We start from the raw sequence: 23,687 nt of genomic DNA on the forward strand, positions 1-23,687 counted from the left end.
CATTGTAAATAAGAATTTGTTCTTAACTGACTTGCCTAGTTAAATAAAGGTCAAATACAAATAAATACACTGTCCTCCTGGACAGGCCCCTCGATGGAGGTAAAGCAGAAACGTAGGCCTATGGGATTTGCATTTACTAACACACATCAGGATACGTTTAAAGGATCATCTACACAAACGACTGCGTTTTTCAAGAACAACTTGTGACTGCAAAACAAGCAAAGTCATCATATAAAACAAAGCATCAGAGGGCAAAAGACATAAACCACAGCAAAGCTATTGTGTAACTAATGAATGATCAGTCTTCTTCCTGTTCCTCTGTTCGTTTAACTCTGCTGACAAACAACTTATTAGATACACGTGAAGAAACAGAATAAAGAAGTTGTGACAGATTGGGCTTGAACCCTGGTCGTCTGCGTGACTAGATAACCAATAGAAACACAGCATCCTTCCTTCCTGGTGACGCTAGTGTTTATTCAGGTGTACTTTATACAATTATTAATAACCATTATATTATTTTGAATAACGACATTACGATGAAGCAATCAGATGCATCACATTCACCTGGTGTAACGATAATAACAACAACAACAAGATCTTGTTAATACATTGTCAGGTACAGATACAAAACTTTACCGAGTCAAAACACAGTGCATCACACTACTGTACACATTTCATACAGTAAATGTGGGCAAAAAAATAAATAATGGATGTATACAATGCAAGAAACTGGAAATTGAAGTGCACCATTCATTGTGATGAGCGTATACAGATAAGGCAATGAGACTGACAGCCATTGCAGCTGATGCTGTCGTTTCTACAAGGCAAGCACTGATTATTTCATTATCAAGCCAGGCATTGAGATAGCATTCTAAAGCGTGTTTGTGCACCAAGATACATTTAAAAGTCCATACTGATATTAGTAGGCTATATTAGCGAGTATGTTAACTTTGCATAGACATACATTCTAAAAGCTGGTTAATGCAATGTGTGTGTAAGTGATTTCTCTTTTCACATCTATCATTAGATACAGTACACTGTCTTTGTCAGGCTGTATAAAAATAAGGACGAGCATGCAGTAGTACCATTTTCCTCAGCTCTAGGTAGCTCACACATTCCCTTTATATCAAGAGATAAAACAATAGTTCTGAACTGATCTAGTCCCGAGCTGGCTCTCTCTCTCTCTTGAGCCTGGGGACAAAGTTAGTTCTGAAGTCACTATAAACACAATCAAACAAAAATAAAACGACAGTAAAAAACAAGGTAAAAAACACAACATTCTGATAACACTGACCTCCAAACATCCATAGCAGCACATGGCCTATAACCTCTAGATAGGCCTAGCTCTATTTCTCTCCCTAGCCCCTTCTAGGAACAAAGGGCCCCCTTAGGGACTAAGGTAAGGGACAGGGACAGGGATAGGACCAGGCTGTAGAGGATCCGGAAGCTCATCAATACTACTAGCAGCTTGTTTCAGGCACTTCCACACTGATAGATACAGTCTGCTTTGATGCCACGTGAATAGATACGATTAGTTGGATCTTTCTCCTGTCTCACAGAAGTAGAAAGGATTTCTTCCTACAATGGTTCACAAAGATCTTATATCTTCACCATTTGAGGTCAATTCGAGAGTTAGAAATAGCACCTATACTGACCGAAATGAATTGAACACTGAACACATTTGAATCATTTTGTATATATTTAAATACTAGTACCTATCAGACTTAAAGGTCTGCTTGACATGTCGGAACTAGCTGTAAACAAATTGTAAATAAGAGTAAGAATATCGGTTAAAATTTCACATAATGAAAGTATTTACGTACATTACCTATTATTGTTAGGTTACCGTTAGATTAAATATCACATTTGAATACTATAATAATGAATTTATGTACAGTAGCCTATAATAGTATTGTAAAACTTAACATGTGATCAGAGCGTCTCCATTAACTAACTATTAGCACCCCTTCAATTATCCCAATCATATCATAATACCTCATAAAAGTGCAAACTGCCTCAAATGATTGCAGTTATATACAAGAAAGAAAGAAACAAAGACAAACATATACTCTCTCTTCTCTGACAAACCATAATCAACCACAACTTAAGCTATTATCGCCCAGTGATGAATCATAACGCTTTACGATGGCACTAATTCAATCCACAGCACAAAGTAAACCACACTGAGGGTTCACTCACAATTTTTATGCCATAGAAATATAATCTAGTTTTAGATTCTAGTTTTTAGATTCTATTTCTACGGAATATCCTCCAGCAGAGGCGTTAACCATGTTAAATCTGACACACCACACACGCTATTACTTTCACGGACATTATCATTCAATGTCAACATGAAACCGCATCTGTTATTAAAATAATACTGCATGAACATTCTGAGTATACTCACAGTGCAGTTTTCTTTATCTGTGATTGATTGAATCGGGGCCTAAGAGCAAAAGGACATCCCACTCTTCCTTCACTAAAGACTACTTCCAGTGCAGTTTCTATGTTAGTGTGTCTGCGTGTGATAGATACATGTGGATTCACAACCTCACACTGGCTAATTCAAATGGATACTCAAGACAAGCTATTGTTATTTAGTGTGAAACACGTCTGGCTAACCTGGGGGCCGAGCTGGTTCTAATTTAGTCAACAGGCCCTTGGCTAGTAATAGATTAGTTGTCTGGCATGACAACGACGTTGTAATAGCACTGTTGAATACAGAACCAGCCTTACACTCAGGCTAACGTCATATATCTTGTAACATACTCTCTATATTTTGTGTTCTATATCATCTCTAGACCTGGGTCAAATACAATAATGTTAAATACTTTAAAATACTTTAGGCACACTTGATTTAGCTTGGAATGGAATGGAACAGTGGTACAATGGAACCAATTAAATAGTCCCGAAAGTGTAAACCTCACCCACCCAGCTGCACACTGGTCAAGCTAAATCAAATACACCTCAATAAGTATTTGAGAGTATTTTACATGTATTTGATCTCACGTCACCCATTGTCCCCCTTTAGATCAATTTTTCTCTATGGTCTACAAACTGGACCAGTTGTTTTCTAGCATGCGTGGTGGTGGTGGCGGTGGTAGAGGGGCTAGGACCTGGTTCCTCTGGAACAGCACGAGGCTCCTGTCTGGGGGTGGAGGTAAAGAGGGGCTCCCTGATGCGGTAGGGGCTCCGATAGGTGGAGATGGGCGACAGCTCAGAGCCCCAGCCCAGGTAACTGCCACTGGATGGGGAGACTGCTGCAGTGCTGAAGTACAAGGCGGTGCCAGACTCCGTGGGGTTAAAGTTCCGCTGGGGGCTTCCCATTCCCAACAGCAGGGACGGTGATCTCTCTGGAGACGAATCACGTCTGACATCCAGTGACCCTGCAGAAGATGACCCTTCGGTGTTCGAGGTGACCACGTTGCTGTCGATGTGGCGGTAGTCTGGGTACTTGGGAGAAGAGGGTGTGGGGGAGCAGTAAGCTGCGCTCTGGAAGTCTTCGTCATCTCGTTCTTCAGAGGGAGCGGGGCTGGAGTGAGGGGGGCTGGAGTCGTCTTGCGAGTTGGAGGGCTCAGAGAGGTGACCTCTGACCTCCTCAACTAGGACCTCCACCAGCGGCGGGTTGATTTCCTGGATCGGAGATGGTGAGGGCAGCACATGTCTCACCTCCCCCTGTCTCACTGCCTGTCTCACCTCACTGATGATGTCTCTGGCTGGTGCTGCCTTTATAACCTAGGAAGAAGAAGGACAGCTATGGTGAATGATATTCTATAATAATAATAATTTGGTTGGTGCTTATATTTGTCCTGTTTTCACAACCAGGAAATAGATAACTTATCAGAGAACATCCAACAGTAGTAGAGAATAGCAAATAAATCCACACCCTGCTCTGTTTTAAGACAAACAACGCTTCAACCACATGAAAACAGAACATTCAAAAGCAGATACCAGAGTGCGGGTTTATTTGGAAAAGATAGGAGTTCTGAACATGACAGAGGATCTTGACAAAAACAACAACCTGTCAAGGGTACACTTCAAGGAGAAGGGGAACAAATGGAATTGGCTTCTCATCTCACCTCCTCCACCTGTCTGACCTGGTCAACCTGGGGAACGATGGGAGAAGATTGTGGAACATTGGGGGAATGTTGTGGAACGTTGAGAGGACGTTGCGGAATGTCTGGGGACCTTGGCAGAGTCTCTTCCTCTAGTCCCAGCAGCCCGACCAATCCCCCTTCACCATAGGCATGGCTTATTCTAGCCACATCACCTGTCTTCATGGCTAGGCGAATCAGCAACCAGTGGTGGTGCTTCCAGCCCTGCCATTGGCTAGGGAGCTCCAGCAGATTCCCGCCACCCACAAGTTGACCGTGGCGATGGCTCTTCTCTTCCAATGAGAGAGAAGAGCCCCGGTCTGCACAAGCTCTGCCCATTCCATGGTGACGTATGCTCTGGAGGATCTCAAAGGACTTAGGGTGGAGGAACCGGTAGTACAGGACTAAGGCTATCACTCCTGTAATAACACAGACCACCATATGAGTGTGTGAGTATGAGTACAAGGTTAGCTGTACAAGATTGTGTGTGTGTGTGTGTGTGTGTGTGTGTGTGTGTGTGTGTGTGTGTGTGTGTGTGTGTGTGTGTGTGTGCGTGCGTGCGTGCGTTTCTCACCAATGAGGAAACTACAGAACACGGCGGCTGGGATACCCATGCTATCCCATGATGCAACACTGAAGAAGTCGGAACCTGCCAGCAGAAGAAGAGCGTTCTCGATAAACATGGCCTGCAGGAGAGAGTAGAGAGAGTTACATACACACACACACACACACACACACACACACACACACACACACACACACACACCAAGTAGAAGCCGGCCATGCGGCATCTGGAGGCTCCGTCTTTGACGTTGAGGAAGAGGAAGATGTGAACAGCTCCCAGAACCAGATTGAACAGGCGCCAGCGCAATGGCGTCTTAATGATGTCACTCTGCTGCGACACCAACCAGAACGTAGCACCCAACCAGTGAAGACCTGAGACACACAGGAGCAGGACACTGAATGTTCACACACACACACACACATATAGCTATCTACAAACGCACGCTAAAAGAGACACACACACATATATATACACACACTCACCAATAACTCCAAGTACCCACTGTCGGAACAGGCGTGTGAAGAGCGTGAGGGTGGCGAGACGTGCTCCCAACATACTGACCTAAACACAATACAACAAGTCTGTTACTATCACACACACATTCCCACACACACAAACACACACCCAGCCAGCCCTCCTACCCTCCAGAGCAGTCTACAGGTGATAGCAGCAGGGGTCATGGGGAGATGTCCAGGTCTGATGAGGGAACAGGCTCTGGCATACAACACTAAGGCCCAGGCCAGGGACAGCAGGCACACCGCAAAACACACTGACACTGAAGAGAGAGAGAGAAAGAGGTTGGGGAGAGAGAGAGGGAAGGGGGAGAGAGGTGGAGGGAGAGATAATATGAATACTCTGTAGGGTGATTGTATCAAACACACACACAGACACACAGACAATCACACGCACGTGTAGTACCTGGTGAAGAGAGGCCTACATCGGTACAGATGAGGACATATGTCTGCAAGACAGTCTGTGGCAGAGTTACCACCAGCGCCTCCAACAGGCGGAGAGCTGAAACATCAGCCTGCTGCATTATCTCACTACACCGATCCTCTCCAGTGGATGTCATAGTCTCCCATAACCTGGAACACACACACACACAACACAGAGTTAGAGGGAGTGAGACCCTTCAAAGCAGAGTTCAGCTCAGTTTGTTTCATCACTGACCTCTCACCTCTGACCCCTAACCCTAAAGAGGTACTACAGTAGCACACAGCAAAATTTGCAGTGTTAAATCAACACTTAAATAGTTAATTTTAACACTATCTCTGAGTGTAAAAAGTGCTCTGATTATAGTGTTAATGTAACACTCCGTAGTGTAGAAAATGTACACTACATATATATATACTTGCCAGTGTTACTCAAATTTAACACTATGGGGTAATTAACACTCACACTTATTTATATTCAATCCTAGTGTTGAACCACTATTAGTGTTAAACAAAAACACTGTTACAGTAAGTCATTTTGGGTGTTGTTTTAACACTGTATGGGAGGGATCATCAACTAGATTCAGTCGTGGCCCAATTTTTTCTTGAGTGGATGATCAGGGGCCCGGAACATAATTAAAATAATTTGTAGACCGCAAAAAAAAGAAAAAATATAATATTTGACTAAAACATAATAATTTCAAACCTTGCTTACATTTTTATACGATCACATATATCTCTCCATTATTTGTGGGAATACTTTAGAACAGATTTCCAAATTAAAATCACTGAGCTGATTTGCCTGTGTTTTTACAGTGTTTTATGTCCCCAAAAATAAATATATATAGTCGTGGCCAAAAGTTTTGAGAATGACACAAATATACATTTTCACAAAGTCCGCTACCTCAGTATCTTTAGATATTTTTGTCAGATGTAACTATGGAATACTAAAGTATAATTACAAGCATTTCATAAGTGTCAAAGGCTTTTATTGAATGATGCAAAGAGTCAATATTTGCAGTGTTGACCGTTCTTTTTCAAGACCTCTGCAATCCGCCCTGGCATGCTCAATTAACTTCTGGGCCACATCCTGACTGATGGCATCCCATTCTTGCATAATCCACGCTTGGACTTTGTCAGAATTTGTGGGTTTTTGTTTGTCCACCCGCCTCTTGAGGATTGACCACAAGTTCTCAATGGGATTAAGGTCTGGGCAGTTTCCTGGCCATGGACCCAAAATATTGATGTTTTGTTCCCCGAGCCACTTAGTTATCACTTTTGCCTTATGGCAAGGTGCTCCATCATGCTGGAAATGGCATTGTTCGTCACCAAACTGTTCCTGGATGAACTGTTTCAGAGGGGAAGGATGCGGACGCCATAACACAGTGGTGTTAGGAAACTCCAGGTTTACAGGCCACATCAGGCCTGCAAGTCACATTACGCTGGCTTGCAAAGTGATGTGTAATTCCTATTGAAATCCAGAGTTAGGATATCCAACAGTTTTTATTCACCCACAAACTGCATTCAGAATGGCTGTCGGGGTTAGAAAACTTGATAAAAAAAGATGACCTAAAGACGTAAACCATTTAAATCAGTAACGGGTGCAGTAAATCTTACTAACTGATTGGATTTGTTTTGAAAAATGTATGTTATTTTCCTTAGCGTATAAGATGAATCAATGTACATGCAAATACAGATATTAAAAACAATCCTAAAGATTCTACCTACAGTAGAGCATGCTGGGAAATATAATGATGTGTTTGGGACTGTTTTACTCTCCACAGTGTAAAACAATAACTCTGTCTATTAACACCAACACTGGGAGCTCTTTTATGCCACTGAGTGTTAATTTCACACTTGCAGCGTGAATTTAACTCCTGAATCAACACCAGAAATGTTACACTGAAAAATCAACACTGCTCAATTTGCTGCGTAGTACATTACCTTCTAAAGATGCCCAGGTGCAGGATGTGAGTCCATTTGAGATCTTTGCTGCATTTGCGTCCATCTGCCTGGTACCACAGCCAACTTAGCAACTGGGGGCCCCATCCAGGGAGGAGAAACAAGGCTGTAAGCCCCGCCCAGTGGCCATAGCAGTAGTTATGCCCCACCCACAGGTAGTACACGAAACAGTAGATCACTGTGGAGACACATGCACAGGTAATTGATAAGAGATGACATACAGTGCATCTACACACATGCACTTTTTCCTGTAGTCTAATTGCTGATGGTGTTTATGTACAAATGTGAACGGGCAAAATGTCATCAATATGTAATTAACATCGAACTAATGTGTAATTAATATCCTAATTAATATCTGTTTTGACTCGAGACCACAAACGTGTGCTAAGCATTTGAACAAGGGCAGTTTCAGTTGTGTGCGACCTCCATCACGACTATAGGCTGAGACCAGGGTAGGGTCTGGGGGATTCGGCGCTGTTTCTGTATCACTAATTGGCTACAAAATAATTGGCTACAAAATGCACGCGCCTCATGTCTGGGAGAACCACTGAACGAACGATGCAGTGCTCTCTCCCTTCAGATCTGCATTTTATTTCTCCTCCCCTGCCCTCCCTCTTTCTCCCTCTCCTGTCCCAGTAATATGAACCATCTGCCGGACCAGATGGGCGGTATAGGAGAGAAGGTAAAGTAGGGTCCCCCCAATCCGCTATCCATTCATGGCACCCAGAAAAAGCCGCTCGAATATGACAAAAATGCGCAATTTTTCTATTAGCATAACTAAAGCGACTGCTGCATGGTTTCATAACCACCTGGGTAAATATAGAAAAACACCACCAGTGATGCACGCACCTATAAAGATTCGAATGTATGAACATTTTTATACTTTAGGAAATATGAATTAATTCAACCTTTATGCATGCAGCCTTTCGTGGTATAACACTGTACTGATATGATTTGACGTGTAGCTTAGGTGTGGTGAGAGATATAACAGGCCTATCTCCATCACCGGAGGGGTGTGTTTCGGTCGTTCTCGGTAACCGCAGTGCTAAACTTACGCGCAGTCCGCTCAGCCACAATGAGAAATGCAGTAAACGCGAAAACGCAAACTTGGCAGCAGGCCACGCAGGAGCCTCCCCTGTCCCGGGAATTGATGTATTGTCTCATCGCGGATATGTAGAATCTTTAACTGTTGTGTTGTTATTGTGATGAGTCCCAGGCAGCATAATCCGGTCCAAGGAAGGGAGGGTACCCGGCTCTCTGCTCGGATCCGTAGTCCTTTGAAGATGGCTTCTGACGTCATGGCCCGTCATGGCCCATTAAAAAGTCAATCTGCAGTTGCTGCATCTATTTTGGGACGTATAAATTAATGATATATACCCATTTATTCTTGAAGAATATACCTTATAAATATCATGAGTTTAGTACAACTGTCTTTCTCTATCAGAATCCAAAATTTGGATTTTTTGAAATTCCAATGCTTGTAAACAAACATTATATAGCCTCAAAACATGGTTACAATTATAATGTTCATATCATGGATGGTCAGTCCATGCATTCATAGCTCTGAATATGAATTTGAGAGCAGTTACACCTATCCAGTCCCATCCCTCAGCTTTTTACCGAAAGGGGAGGGTGTGGCTTTGCTATTGTTTCAACTACTGATTGTCCCTTTAAAAGGCAAAATCTCCGATTTTTTTTCATTTCAACTAAATTAATAACATTGGTAAAGCATGACTTTTATAATAAATAGTTAATACAGTATTTAGTGTCCTGTATTAGATAGTTAATACAATATTTGTCTCGTGATGGCATGTGTTACCAAATAACTAAGAATTTTACCAAATATTTGGAAAGGAAGCCCGTTCATCCATCCCATCTAGTTTTGGAGGGATTGAACAAGTGGTGTAGTACATTACAGTTAACATCAGATGGTAGTATTATCCCACAGGACAGACCAAAACAGGCAGACCATTTGTTTCCAACGGGTTTTATTATTCAATAAAAGGTCTGTGTGTTGATCTCAGTCATCCACTGTCCCTGTTTGAGTACGAAATTAAAGTGATCCTTCAATGCAATGTTTATTTCCTTCTTTTCTCCCTTCCTTGAGGAAATCACTGATCTGTATTGACTGGAGAAGTGAGAACAAGGCCCCCGATCCTACTGTTTTCACCTGTACACCCTCTCTCAGATCTGTGATTACCTCATGGAGGGGAGGAAGGAAGGATGCATACAGAACCTCTCTCTCTCTCAGACAGACTTTTCACTTCACAGGCAGCGTTTCTAATACAGACGACAAGCTAGGGGAAACCCCCGGAAACACGGCAGAGATAAAAACACTGTTGTGTTGCGCCATTGACCCGATTACAAACATCACACGGTAGCGTTGCACCAACCCCGCGTCACTCCAAAAGCAACACACATAGTAGAGACTACCAACTACCTCTTCAGTGTTTCACATCTGAAGGGAAAAGATAGGTGTTAGCAATATGGTGGTGGCTTCTTTAAGGGCTGTACGGGGACTGTATTGCACTTTGTTGTTATCTGAAGGGCACTGTTCGGGAGCTGACTGAATTTGGAGCAGTCGTGGCTACGTTCAAGGCACACAGCCGTGCTAGTTACCTAACGAATGCACACTCCTGCCGACGAACCAAACCCGACGCAGTTTTATAGTCACAGTCTCTCTGTGACTATAAAGGAATGATTGATGCATCATCTTCAAAACACAAAACATGTCCCCAACGACAACCCTTAAAAGCATCCCTGAGACAAACTAAGAAAGTGTTGCTATTTTATTAAAAAAAAGGAATTCATCCACAAAGTACAGCAGTGAATCAATTCAATACACATGAAGATTGAGTGAAGGCAAAAAAAAAAATGTCATTCCAGTTGACAGGTTTTCTCTGTGGTCCTTGTCCTCGTAGTGAACTGTGCTGTGTAAGTCAGTACCAGTCTGGAACCAAGTAGAAAAACCAGAATGTTCAGCCAGGAAAACAGAGATTTCCATAGATGTGAATTGTGGGCCCGTTGTCAACGGTGACGGTGAGGACGTCAGGAAGGTCACAGTTTACACACGGGTTGATGACAACATCCACCTCAGGTCTCGGGCGGGGGCTGACTCCAGAGGAACCATCCTGGGCAGCTAATAGGCTGCTGCATCCTCATTACCTACTTCTTTCCTCTAGTGAGAGGTGTGCACTTTCTCCCTCCCCATCACAGCTCCCAGAAGGCTTAGATTGGCGTAAGCCTGGTGTCATGTCTGACCAGTGGTGTGGTGGAGGGCAAACGCACGTAAAAGACGTTCACGCAACCTTTTTTAGTTTTGCGCAATTTTGGTGGGAAAATGCCTTGAAAGTATAAGGAACGTTACTATACTCACCGCGAAGGTGATCAGCGTATACCCACCTATTTCTTTACCACTACATCACTCTGCCAGACACGCCCTAAACCTCACGGTTCTGTGCCCAGTGTCAGAGGGATGGAGGTCATTGTCCGCTCCCTCGTCCATTCCCATTTGTCTCTATCCACAACTACTGGACACAAGCATTTCGCTACACCCGCAATAACATCTGCTAAACATGTGTATGTGACCAATAGTATTTGATTTGATTTGGAGGCTTCACGCACCCTTCAATGCGACATTGTCTAAAATGGCATTATTTCCCTATCGTTTCTTTTTCTCTTCTTCCATCCGTATGTGTATCCATCACTCTCTTCCTCTCGTCCTCCGTTCCTGTCAGTAGTATCTGTTGAGGCTGCGTGTGACGGTGTTGACGTCAGGCTGTCCATTCATCCAGATCTCTCCCATGATCCTCTCTCTCTCCTCAACCCTCTGAGCTCGCTCCAACTCTACAGAACAAAACAACAACACAGCCGTCTTGATTTCAACTGCTTCCAGAACATTTGAATAATAAACGGTACACTTAACAACAACAAACAGCAAAGCACTTACAAATGTTTCCACGGTGTGCGTGTGTTACCTTCTGCGGAGGTGAAAACGCTGGTTTGCAGCAGCGTTCTCTCAAATCGCCTTCGTCGTCGAGCCGTGAGGTCAGAGTTCCTGTCGTCCCAGTCCTCTGATTCGCTGTCTTCACTCGTCTCCGTGGTTACGCCAGGGTTGCCTGTGTTAGGGTTGCCAGGTTGGTGATGGTGGTGACAGTGATGGTCCCCATGGTGATGGTGGTGAGTCCTGTTTCTGTGCTGATGGTGATGTCGCCGTCGGTTACTGTAGTGACAGTCGGTGCGACAGTGTATCTGGACCACCAGGGCACAGAGGGTGAGAAGGAGACCCACACACACACCACTAACAAACACAAGAGCTGCTCGCTCCGGCTGGTCTGAGACAAGAGAGAGAGGGAGAGCGAAAGAGAGACAAACAAAGAGCATGAGAGCAGAAAATATATATTTTAAATGTAACCATTATTTAATTAGGCAAGTCAGTTAAGAACAAATCCTTATTTACAATGATGGCCTACCAGGGACCAGTGGGTTAACTGCCTTGTTCAGGGGCAGAACAACAGAATATTACCTTGTCAGCTCAGGGATTCGATCCAGCAACCTTTCGGTTACTAGTCCAACACTCTTACCACTAAGCTACCTGCCGAGATTAATAAGAGTAATCCTCTTTATATACGCAACACTGACAGCTCCTGAGTGGCGCGGCGGTCTAAGGCACTGCATCTCAGTGTTAGAGGCATCACTACAGACCCTGGTTCGATTCCAAGCTGTATCACAACCGGCCGTGATTGGGAGTCCCATAGGGCGGCTCACAGTTGTCCGGGTTAGGGTTTGGCCGGGGTAGACCATCATTGTAAATACGAATTTGTTCTTAACTGACTTGTCTAGTTAAATAAAGGTAAAAAAGTATATGTTTTTCAATCATCATTTGTAACAAAAATATATTCCAAACAATAGCAATAACACCTGTACAATCCAGGAGGCTGGTTTTATTGTATGTAATGTTCAAGTCATGTGTCGGTGTGCAACGGGTTTTGTACCCACTTCTATTATTTGTTGTATATTTCGTTTTTTGAGTTTAATGAGCACTTATTAAACGACTCCGTTTATACCAAGTTCGTTTTCCTGCGCCTGACTTCCCTGCCACCGACACGCACCCATTACAGAATCTCCGACCATAACTATGGAGTCAGCAGGAGAGGGTACCCCAGGCCATTGAGGTGGAGGAGCGCGTCCAGGAGCATGCAGTTATGCTCTACCATCTTGGCGCCGCCATGAATTGCGTTGTCCAGAAAATGGACCGCTGGGAGAGACAGGGAGTTCTTCCAGCGCCTCCACCAGCACAACCGGGGTCTCCCCTGAGCGCCCCTTTCCCGTCTGATCCCAGTGGGATCCGTCTCTCTTTGCCCTAGGAGTACGACGGGAGGGCTGCGAACTGCCAGGAGTTCTTGTTGCACCTCTATCTGGCCACCATCCACCCGGCTCCATCGAACCGTGAGAGGGTGTCCACTCTCGTCTTGTGCCTCACCGAGAGAGCCCTGGAGTGGGCCAACGCTGTGTGGAGGGAGGGAGATTGAGGAGTTCACCCGCCGTTTACGGGCAGTCTTCGACCACCCGCCCGAGGGTAGAGCGGTGGGTGAGCGCCTCTACCATCTGAGGCAGGAGATGAGGAGCGCCTAGGAGTTGGCCCTGGAGTTTAGGACCCTGGCTGCCGGCGCGGGATGGAACAACAGGGCCCTTATCGACCATTAACGCTGCAGTCTGCGCGAGGACGTCGGTCGGGAGCTGGCCTGCAGAGACACCACCCTCACGTTTGACCAGCTGGTGGACCTGTCCATCCGGCTGGACAACCTGCTGGCTACTCGCGGACGTTCAGATTGGGGTCTGGTGGTTCCATCCTCCCACACTCCCTCTCCGATTCCCATGGAGCTGGCAGGGGCGGTGCGCAGGGAGACCGGAGGGGGTTCACACTGGTGTACCATCTGTGGCCGCAGAGGTCACACTGCTGGTCGGTGCCGGGTTGGTTCCTCTGAGAAGCGAGGCAGCAGGCAGGGCGCTCTTGCGTCACCCCAGGTGAGCCGGCACCACTCTCACCCAGAGTCCTCTGTTGTTCATATGTTTGTGTCTGTCACGTTCCCTGAGTTTTCCCCGCATTCCCAGCATAAGGCGCTCAACGATTCAGGCGCGGCTGGGAATTTTATTGATAGAGATTTAGCCTATAGTTTAGGGATCCCCATCGTTCCCGTGGATGTGCCCTTCCCCGTTCACGCCTTAGATAGTTGACCATTAGGGTCAGGGTTGATAAGGGAGATCACCGCGCCTTTGGGCATGGCGACGCAGGGGGGTCATATGGAGAGAATTAGTCTCTTCCTCATTGACTCTCCTGCGTTTCCCGTGGTGCTGGGCCTACCCTGGTTAGCTTGTCATAACCCCACTGTTTCTTGGCCACAGAGGGTTCTCACGGGGTGGTTGCGAGAGTACTCAGGTAGGTGTTTAGGGGTTTCCGTTGGTGCTACAACGGTGCAGAGTCCAGACCAGGTCTCCACCGTGCGCATTCCCCCTGAATATGCCGATTTGGCTCTCGCCTTCTCCAAAAAGAAGGTGACTCAATTACCACCTCATCGACGGGGCGATTGTGCGATAGACCTCCTGGTAGACGCTGCACTTCCCAGGAGTCACGTGTATCCCCTCTCACAGGCGGAGACAGAAGCGAATCCCTGCGTCAGGGGTACATTCGGTCCTCCACTTCATGCGCCTCCTCAAGTTTATTTTTTGTGAAGAGGAAGGAGGGGGGTCTGCGCCCGTGTATTGACTATCGGGGCCTGAATCAGATCACTGTGAGGTATAGTTACCCGCTACCGCTCATAGCCACAGTGATAGAGTCAAAGCACGTGGCGCGCTTCTTCACCAAACTAGATCTCAGGAGCGCTGACAACCTGGTGCGTATCCGAGAGGGAGACGAGTGGAAGACGGCTTTCAGTACCACCTCTGGGCACTATGAGTACCTCGTCATGCCGTACGGGTTGATGAATGCGCCATCAGTCTTCCAAGCCTTTGTAGATGAGATTTTCAGGGACCTGCACGACAGGGTGTAGTGGTGTATATTGATGACATTTTGATATACTCCGCTACACGCGCCGAGCATGTGTCCCTGGTGCGCAGAGTGCTTGGTCACCTGTTGGAGCATGACCTGTACGTCAAGGCTGAGAAATGCCTGTTCTTCCAACAGTCCGTCTCCTTCCTAGGGTATTGCATTTCCACTTCAGGGGTGGAGATGGAGAGTGACCGCATTGCAGCCGTGCGTAATTGGCCGACTCCCACTACGATAAAGGAGGTGCAGCGGTTCTTAGGGTTTGCCAACTACTACCGGAGGTTTATCCGGGGTTTTGGTCAGGTGGCGGCACCCATTACCTCACTGCTGAAGGGGGGCCCGGTGCGATTGCAGTGGTCAGCTGAGGTGGACAGGGCTTTTAGTCACCTGAGGGCTCTGTTTACCGCGGCTCCCGTGTTGGCCCATCCGGATCCCTCTTTGGCGTTCATAGTGGAGGTGGACACGTCCGAGGCTGGGATAGGAGCGGTGCTCTCTCAGCGCTCGGATACGCCACCGAAACTCCACCCCAGTGCCTTTTTCTCGAATTAGCTCAGCCTGGCGGAACGGAACTATGATGTGGGGGAACGGGAGCTGTTGGCTGTCGTCAAGGCCTTGAAGGCATGGAGACATTGGCTTGAGGGGGCTAAACACCCTTTTCTCATCTGGACTGACCACCGCAATCTGGATTACATCCGGGCGGCGAGGAGACTGAACCCTCGCCAGGCAAGGCGGGCCATGTTTTTCATCCGTTTTGTATTTACGCTTTCCTACAGACCAGGCTCTCAGAACGTTAAGGCAGACGCATTATCCCGGCTGTATGACACAGAGGAGCGGCCCATGGATCCCACTCCCATACTCCCGGCCTCTTGCCTTGTGGCACCGGTAGTATGGGAGCAGGATGCGGACATTGAGCAGGCGTTGCGTACAGAGCCCGCTCCCCTTCGGTGTCCGGCTGAGCGTCTGTACGTCCGCGACCGACTAATCTATTGGGCCCATACGTCACCCTCCTCTGGTCATCCTGGTATCGGTCGGACGGTGCTCTGTCTTAGTGGGAAGTTCTGGTTGCCCACTTTAGCTAAGGACGTGAGGGTTTATGTTACCTCCTGCTCGGTGTGTGCCCAGTGCAAGGCTCCTAGACACCTGCCCAGAGGTAAGTTACAACCCTTACCCGTTCCACAACGGCCATGGTCGCACCTGTCGGTGGATTTCCTGACTGATCTTCCTCCTTCACAGGGTAACACCACGATCCTGGTCGCTGTGGATCGTTTTTCTAAGTCCTGTCATCTCCTCCCTTTGCCCGGTTAACCAGGATGTGGGTAGGTTTCTGAGGTCTTATTGCCAGGACCGGCCAGGGGAGTAGGCAGCGTTCATGCCCTGGGCAGAGATGGCCCAGAACTCGCTCAGCCACTCCTCCACTAACCTTTCTCCCTTCCAGTGTGTATCGGGGTATCAGCCGGTTCTGGCTCCTTGGCATCAGAGTCAGACCGAGGCTCCTGCGGTGGATGACTGGTTCCGGCGCACGGAGGAAACATGGGATGCCGCCCATGTCCATCTTCAGCGCGCCGTACTGCGCCAGAAAGTTGGCGCAGACCGTCACCGCAGTGAGGCCCCGGTGTTCGCACCGGGGGACCGGGTCTGGCTCTCGACCCAAAACCTGCCCCTCTGCCTGCCCTGTCGGAAGCTGGGTCCGCGGTTTCTGGGGCAATTTAAAGATCTGAGGAGAGTGAACGAGGTATGTTACAGGTTACAGCTTCCCCCCGATTGCCGCATTAACCCCTCGTTCCATGTGTCTCTCCTCAGGCCGGTGGTGGCTGGCCCGCTCCAGGAGTCTGAGGTGCGGGAGATTCCTCCGCCCCCTCTGGACATCGAGGGGGCCCCGGCGTACTCCGTTCGTTCCATATTGGATTCGAGACGTCGGGCAAGGGGCCTTCAGTACCTCGTGAACTGGGTGGGGTATGGTCTGTAGGAGAGATGCTGGGTTCCGGTGGAGGACGTGTTGGATCCTTCTATGCTGCGAGATTTCCACAGTTTTTTTCCGGATCGCCCTGCGCCCTGCCCTCCGGGTCATCCCTGAGGTCGGTGCTGGAGCCGCGTGTCAGTTGGGGGGAGTACTGTCATGACTTCTGCCGAAGTCGGTCCCTCTCCTTGTTCGGGCGATGTTCGGCGGTCGACATCACCGACCTTCTAGCCATCACTGATCCATTTTTAATTTTCCATTGGTTTTGTCTTCCTTCAAACCTGGTTCCAATCCCATCAATTACATGTTGGGTATTTAACCCTCTGTTTCCCCTCATGTCCTTGTCGGAGATTGTTTTATTGTATGTTATGTGCAAGTCATGTGTCGGTGTGCGCCAGGTTTTGTACCCACTTCTATTCTTTTTTATATATTTAGTTTTTTTTAGTTTTATGAGCACTTATTAAACGACTCCGTTTATACCAAGTTCGTTTTCCTGCCAGCGACACGCACCCATTACACATAGTAATGGCTGGAACGGAATCAATGGAACGGTATCGAACACTTCAAACATGTGGTTTCCATGTGTTTGATACCATTCCATTCACTCAATTCCAGCCATTGTTTTGAGCCGTCCCCCACTAAGCACCCTCCTGTGCTGTACAACTGTTGTATCAGTCAATATTTACCTGCTATGAAGGTGTAGGCCGCCAGGGCGTTGCTAAACAACGCCATCTCCTGGGAGACCACCTTCACCTCCATATTTGGGCTGGGACTTCCTGTGGGCGGGGCATTCATGATGATGTCACTAACTGTTTCTTTGGCCTCTCTGGTCTAGGCTAGTATCTTCTGTCTATAAGTCAGACTCGGCTGACTCTGGTCTTTAATCCTATATGGTTTGATGGAAACAATATGTGAACCCTTAGGGCATCATCAGGTCTTCTGGCTACCCCCTTCCATAAAGTCTGAACTGAATTCTCTCCTGTCCTCAGCTGAGAACAGCACAGCAGTCTTCTCTGTCGATGTAGGCTTCAAATAGGGGTGAGGGAGAGAAGGAGGGAAGGAGAGTAGTGAGTGACAAAGTAAGGTCATTTTAATTGATCTCATAATTATTGCTTGATTTACAAGAAAGTCTGAGAAATGTCCCTATCCTGGTATCTCCTCATTAGCCACATGTTAAATAAAAGTGTCACAAAAACATTGAGCAAGCGATGAACCCTGTCTCAAACTCTGATGGCTCTGGATGATTGTGGGTCTGTCTGACGAGTCTAGAGAAAATTACAGAGCCTGGGACAATCATTGGTTTCCACTTTCCCCCCTTGTAAACATGCCATTGCAGTTATGTGTTTGCAGTGTATCAAATACTTGTTCTCCCCACTGTATATGGGTATGTGTATGTTTGTATATGTATGTATTTAGATATATATTTACCCCCAAAATATATAGGAGATTGGAAATGATGCAGACAATTACATCGATGGAATCAACAATCTATCCGCAATATTAAAGCTGATACACCCCCTAAAAAATATAGTTTTTTTTTATTAAGCCTTGTTCCTTGGGTTACGGTTTTCCAAGGAGAGGGAGAGAGAGAGGAGAGAAAGAAAAAGAGCGAAAGAGAGAGAGAGTGAAGGTGTGGGAATATAGGGTCCATGAGTTCATTGTCTGATCAGAATAGCAGACCTGCAACCCTGAAGAAAACACCCTTCTCTTCCATTTCTCCTCTCCCCTTCTACCCACTTTCTCCTTCTCTCTCTTTCCTCCGCTCCCCCTCTCATTCTCTTACCTCCTACACACATAGGACTCATATTCCAGGCAGAAAATAAAGTTCCATTGGTATGTCGTCTCTCCTTTTCTCACATAAACTCATGCAATCGCCCAGGCAGGCACAAGCACACACATGCACACACATTTAACAGAAGAAGGAAAGAAATAACTTAAATAAGGGAGAAAGCCCTGTGTAAATTTGTGACAGGTACATATTCATCTATCTTCCTTGGAGATGATTTGGACAGTACTGAAAATGAGGAACAGGGAACTGTAAACTACACAGTATCACAGCTGGTTGTGTGTGTGTGTGTGTGTGTGTGTGTGATTTTTGTGTGCGTGTGCGCATGCATGTGTGTTTGCGTGTGAACTGAGCAGAGGTGTGGACTCGAGTCACATGACTTGGACTCGAGTCACATGACTTGGACTCGAGTCACATGACTTGGACTCGAGTCACATGACTTGGACTCGAGTCACATGACTTGGACTCGAGTCACATGACTTGGACTCGAGTCACATGACTTGGACTCGAGTCACATGACTTGGACTCGAGTCACATGACTTGGACTCGAGTCACAAATATGATGGCTTGCAACTCGACTTTGACTTTAACACCAATGACTCGTGACTTAACTTGGACTTGAGCCTTATGACTCAACCTGACTTGATACCCTCCCCAAGCCCAAATATAAAAAATGATGCTATTTAAAAAAGTGTGCAGCGCATCAACTCTTCATTTAACGGATTACAGTTTGAATCGGACAGCAGCCAATCAATTTGTGCCAGCTGAGAAATAGTTGTGCGTGGCAGTGCAGAGGAACGTCGGCGGGTGAATTCAGATGGAGCCCTTGGAAAGATGATACCCAAAATTATCATTTTCGGATATATAGACTTGCAAAACACGCAGGAAGAAAATTACAGACGGAGGTGCAACAATTTCCAACTTTGTTCGACATTTGAAGCTGCACAAATAACGGTAAGTCGTGGCTAATATAGCCGACAGCTATATATTTTATTACTTTACTGGTGTAACATGTAGGCTAACGTAACGTTAAATCAATGAGCCTCCACACAGTCAGTGCGGGAACGTGATCATTGCACCCAAGATTGAGCTACAACTGGCTAGGCAGTTGGTAGTCTAAATCCTGACTGATGTTACTGCTGTTCCTAAAACCATTGACATACGTTAGCCTACTGTAACCATACAGAGAGAGAGTGTGTGTGTGTGTGTGTAAGGTTGGGCGATTGTGTACAAGCCTACATCGCCCGATTGCGCACCATAGCGATCCTCGATAGTCGATCACTATTGGGGTGCGTCTTTCTCATGGCTACCCATGTATTTCCATGGAAATATAAAGTTTATTTGGAAAGTAATAAATATATAGATATTTTTAAAAGCATTCATGATTTGCGTGAATGTAATATACTATTACTCTTGTTAAAAATATGAAATGGCATTACATTTGGTGAAGAGCACAGTATGACTTGTTTAGGACTCGAAACTCAAAGTTTAGGACTTGAGACTTGACGGGCTTGACATGAGACTTGACTCGGCCTTGCCTGTCTTGACTTGGGACTTGAGACTTACTTGTGACTTGTAAAACAACGACTTGGTCCCACCTCTGGAACTCAGACTGAGTTTAGTTGACTGTCAGTGAAACGATCCATGAAGGCTGCTTTGTGATGGACGGGGAGAGAGAAACAAAGAGAAAAAGAGGGGAACAGACCAGGTCAGCTAAAGGTAAAATGAAATCTATTATCCAGGCATGGTTTGTCTGATGTCCTAATCAAACAGACTAAGCTGATAATGATAGGTGAGTTTTATAAGAGTCAGACTTGGCTCACACACAGCTCGTTAAAACTGGTTACAGCTCGTTAGACCTCATTAGAACACTCAACTCAACGGATTACAGTCTAATACAGTTAGAATGACTCGACTAAACACAGTTCATGAACTCTCCTTCTTTTTAGCCTCCCCTTTCCTCTCTCGTTCTCCCCTCTTCCTCCTTTCCATCCGTATGTCTCCTTCTCTCCTTTTTCCTCTTCTTCTACTCTGTTTCTGTGAGACTGCAGGTGCAGACGAAAACCTATTTCTTGGTGATAGACACAGACGTGTACAGACAGAGACAGACAGACAGTCTTACAGCACAATAGTCCATTGTAGTGCAGAGTCCCTGTGCTGTTTTAAACTGGGCTCCTATTTCTCTTCTATAATGCTCAACTCCTACCCCACTTTGGCATGACTCCGACCTGTGTGTGCATAATTCTGCCCCCCCCCCCCCCCCACACACACACAGCTCTGGCCATTAATATTCCAGAGAAGCCATGCCTCCAGCTTTCAGACCAAATTTAGCCCAAAAAGCGTGTGCATGTGCATGTGTGTGTTGACTCTGAGACGATTGCAGAGTGACACTGGACTTTCCTCCCTGTCTGCTTTTAACATACAACCATCTCATTAACCTGCTTAAAGAGCAAATGGGAATACAGAGAAAAAGCAAATATAGATCACACCTTTGGAATGAACGAGAGGGCGAGACAGTTGGCGAGGAAGATGGAGAGGGAGAGCAAGAAAGAGAAAGTCTGCACCCCCCCCACCCCTCACAACCACACTGTAGGAGCCCCCCATTCATAACTCAACTCAACAACTCTCTGCTGGTGCCAGTGTGTGTGTGTGTGTGTGTGTGTGTGTGTGTGTGTGTGTGTGTGTGTGTGTGTGTGTGTGTGTGTGTGTGTGTGTGTGTTTTCCCTACACACATACAATCATACGCATCCTGTAGCCAAACCCACAGACCAGCAGTGGAGTCACAATGTGACACACCAGATTATTATGCTTCTCTAAATGCCACACATTATCCAACACACACACACACACACACACCAACACACAACTTCATACACACACAAAGACACATACTATATGTTCCACTCATCAAGCAGAAACGTTAAGGGAACATTAACGTCAACAACTAGGCTACTGTTCATACCTACACATCCATGATGCAGATTATTAATCCATTCCGTTGAAACACCTTTTGAATGTCTTGTTCTCCTTTCTTCATCTGCCCTCTTCTTTTTTCTCCCCCCGTCCTGTTTTTGAGCCGTGGTAAGTGCGGCACCAGTGAAACCACTATCCAAAGCCCAGAGACCCAGCAGCAGAATCAGAGGAAGTGGAGAGTAGAGAGAATCCCTCCTTCAACAGATGAGTATTTTCCGAGCGAGACCAGCAACAGTTCAAAGTCACAGAGAGGTACAGGTTTTCAGAGGTTTTACAATCACACAGTTCCCCAAGAATGATTTTTCAAAGTTTTCCAGGTCCGTTTCCCGGTATACAGGGGTCGATCCCTGGAAGCTGGAATGTGACACGCGAGCAGCTCACCCCCACGGACACTCACACACACACTACCCTCACTCACATATACACACACTCTCTTGCCCCACACCCGTCTTCCTATAACCCCCTCACACTCTTCTTCCTAAAAAACCCTCACACTCTCATCTCCCACACTCAGTAAGACCCTCAGTCAGTCTATGCCATACATTCCCCCTCCTACCACTCAACCTGACTATACTGAACAGAGAGAGAGAGCAACACTGGGGCACAAAGAAAGACAGAGAGAAACAGAGAGAGAGAGAGAGAGAAGCCAGGGTAGATGGGGAAGAGAGAGTGAGAGGGATGGAGGAGTGAGTGTGACATGGGAATTTCATTCAGCTTTGACTGGGAATTTGCCTGCTGAATTTTTCCAGAGAACATTCCCTGGGGACATCAGATGCTATAACACACACATACACACACAAACACACACTAATCTAGTAGACAAAATAGTTATTCCAGATGTCTTGCCCATGACTGCTTAAAACCCCGACATTATCTGTTGTTGTCACTTGATCCAGTGGGCCGAACACCCACCCCCACTGCCCCGACCACACACACCTGGGATCAGACCTACTTTGACCTCTAACCCTTGTGAACCTTTTTAATATGCCGTGAAAAACTCTCATACTGAGATACTTGTGTGTGTGTGTTTGAGAGCTGCAACAATGATCGAAGAATCTGAAAGAGCCATTCAAATGCAATCAGTGTTAGATGATAAGGAAAACATGACATCTGTCTTTCGCTCTGTTGAACGAAAAGGCTGTTGACTGCATCATTTATTCTACCAGACCGTAGTAATGCACAACATACCAATACAACTTTTTCCCTAGGGAACAACAATATACACAACTTTGACCAATAGCGCACCATCGCTCACAACTCTCACACAACCTTTACGAGAACAACACAACCACCATACAACCTACACACAACCCCCTTTCACCTACCTATTGACCTGCCAACAGGGCAGCCATTCAGTCCTCTGTGTGAGAACAGCTATTGTGTGCCTCTATGATTGTCCTCTCTCTTTCTCTCTCTCTGTGTGTGTGTGTGTGTGTGTGTGTGTGTGTCTCAACTTTATATATACAGTATATATTATATATATTTATATATTTCTAAATTCCATTCTTTTACTTTGAGATGTGTGTGTAATGTTGTGAATTGTTAGATACTATTGCACTGTTGGAGCTAGGAACACAATTCTGGATATTGTAGTTTGCTTACAACCAGGAAATGTAGATGGCCCGTGTCTACCGGTGAGATGCAGAAATGCTCATTTTAATGACACATATTACATGTTAATAACATATTAATGACTAGGTTAGGGGAGGGACTCGCAGAAAGAGAGAGGGAAAGCCGGAGAGATATCTGGATAGAGAGGAGAGGAAGAGACAGATTGGGCCTCTGCTCCAGCTGACTCGGTCATGGGAATGATTCGATTAGCACTGTGCATGAGCACGACTTACGTAACATACACACAAACATCTCAAAAAATAATGAAGGGACTGTCTCTGAGCCAAAAACACAAACCGACCAAGACTGGCATTCAGATAGAGGTCACGTCAGGGAAAATACACGCACACACCCACACAGACAATCGTACACACACACACACACACACGTACGTCAGGAAAAATACACCTCCCTTTTTCTCCAGCACATACAGTATACTGTATAAAAACACTCGTAGCAGTGTTAATACAAAAAAATGACATGAACACGTCGCAATGGCAGTTGGTTGCACGACTCAAGACTGTGTGAGCCCACTGAGCTCAAGTTACAGGCAAGGGTAGCCCTGCTCATTAGGGAATTGACAGATGTGTTAGTGCAGGGGTGGAGAAAACCCCTGCCTTAGAGTTCCAGTGAGAAGCTTCACATTAGATTTATATAGAGACAGTATACTGCACAATGGAGATGGAGTGCTCTCAAAAGTAAACACTTCTCTGATAAGTGGGTCACGGAGTGCACTTGAGAGTTGTTACTATGCAGACGTAG

General features: G+C 46.1%; 2 protein-coding genes across 8 annotated transcripts; both read right to left on the reverse strand.

Annotated features, from left to right (window-relative positions):
- Positions 1-453: 453 nt before the first annotated feature.
- On the reverse strand, positions 454-8,849 carry LOC129811979 (XK-related protein 5-like). Its single transcript, XM_055863801.1, has 9 exons — positions 8,609-8,849; positions 7,536-7,731; positions 5,578-5,744; positions 5,301-5,434; positions 5,142-5,220; positions 4,861-5,030; positions 4,669-4,780; positions 4,080-4,513; positions 454-3,735 (listed from the first exon to the last, which is right to left on the reverse strand). The coding sequence occupies exons 1-9, from the start codon at positions 8,715-8,717 to the stop codon at positions 3,028-3,030; spliced, it is 2,109 nt and encodes a 702-aa protein (XP_055719776.1). The 5' UTR covers positions 8,718-8,849; the 3' UTR covers positions 454-3,027.
- Positions 8,850-9,524: 675 nt separating this feature from the next.
- LOC129811984 (protein eva-1 homolog A-like) lies at positions 9,525-22,216 on the reverse strand. Of its 7 annotated transcripts, none has more exons than XM_055863815.1 (5): positions 21,308-21,962; positions 19,908-19,992; positions 17,242-17,581; positions 11,531-11,887; positions 9,525-11,399 (listed from the first exon to the last, which is right to left on the reverse strand). In XM_055863815.1, the coding sequence occupies exons 3-5, from the start codon at positions 17,348-17,350 to the stop codon at positions 11,287-11,289; spliced, it is 579 nt and encodes a 192-aa protein (XP_055719790.1). In that variant the 5' UTR covers positions 17,351-17,581; positions 19,908-19,992; positions 21,308-21,962; the 3' UTR covers positions 9,525-11,286. The 7 variants fall into 7 exon arrangements, with proteins under 7 accessions (XP_055719790.1, XP_055719789.1, XP_055719791.1 ...); XM_055863814.1 differs by having other exon boundaries at positions 19,908-19,995; XM_055863816.1 differs by having other exon boundaries at positions 17,242-17,441; positions 19,908-19,995; positions 21,304-21,962.
- Between the last annotated feature and the right edge of the window lie 1,471 nt (positions 22,217-23,687).

This window comes from Salvelinus fontinalis, chromosome 15 (genome assembly GCF_029448725.1).
Source record: "Salvelinus fontinalis isolate EN_2023a chromosome 15, ASM2944872v1, whole genome shotgun sequence".
Lineage (NCBI taxonomy): Eukaryota > Metazoa > Chordata > Actinopteri > Salmoniformes > Salmonidae > Salvelinus > Salvelinus fontinalis.

What these genes read in the sequence shown, in the direction of transcription:
- LOC129811984 (XM_055863815.1), bottom strand. Translation starts at nt 17,350, where the DNA reads ATGAATGCCCCGCCCACAGGAAGTCCCAGCCCAAATATGGAGGTGAAG. An exon ending in GGCCTACACCTTCATAGCAG is followed by an intron (nt 11,888 to 17,241) that starts GTAAATATTGAC and finishes CTCTTGTCTCAG; the next exon opens with ACCAGCCGGAGCGAGCAGCT. An exon ending in CGTTTTCACCTCCGCAGAAG is followed by an intron (nt 11,400 to 11,530) that starts GTAACACACGCA and finishes TTTGTTCTGTAG; the next exon opens with AGTTGGAGCGAGCTCAGAGG.
- LOC129811979 (XM_055863801.1), bottom strand. Translation starts at nt 8,717, where the DNA reads ATGAGACAATACATCAATTCCCGGGACAGGGGAGGCTCCTGCGTGGCC. An exon ending in CACCTGGGCATCTTTAGAAG is followed by an intron (nt 5,745 to 7,535) that starts GTAATGTACTAC and finishes TGTGTGTTCCAG; the next exon opens with GTTATGGGAGACTATGACAT. An exon ending in AGGTCAGACAGGTGGAGGAG is followed by an intron (nt 3,736 to 4,079) that starts GTGAGATGAGAA and finishes TCTTCTTCCTAG; the next exon opens with GTTATAAAGGCAGCACCAGC.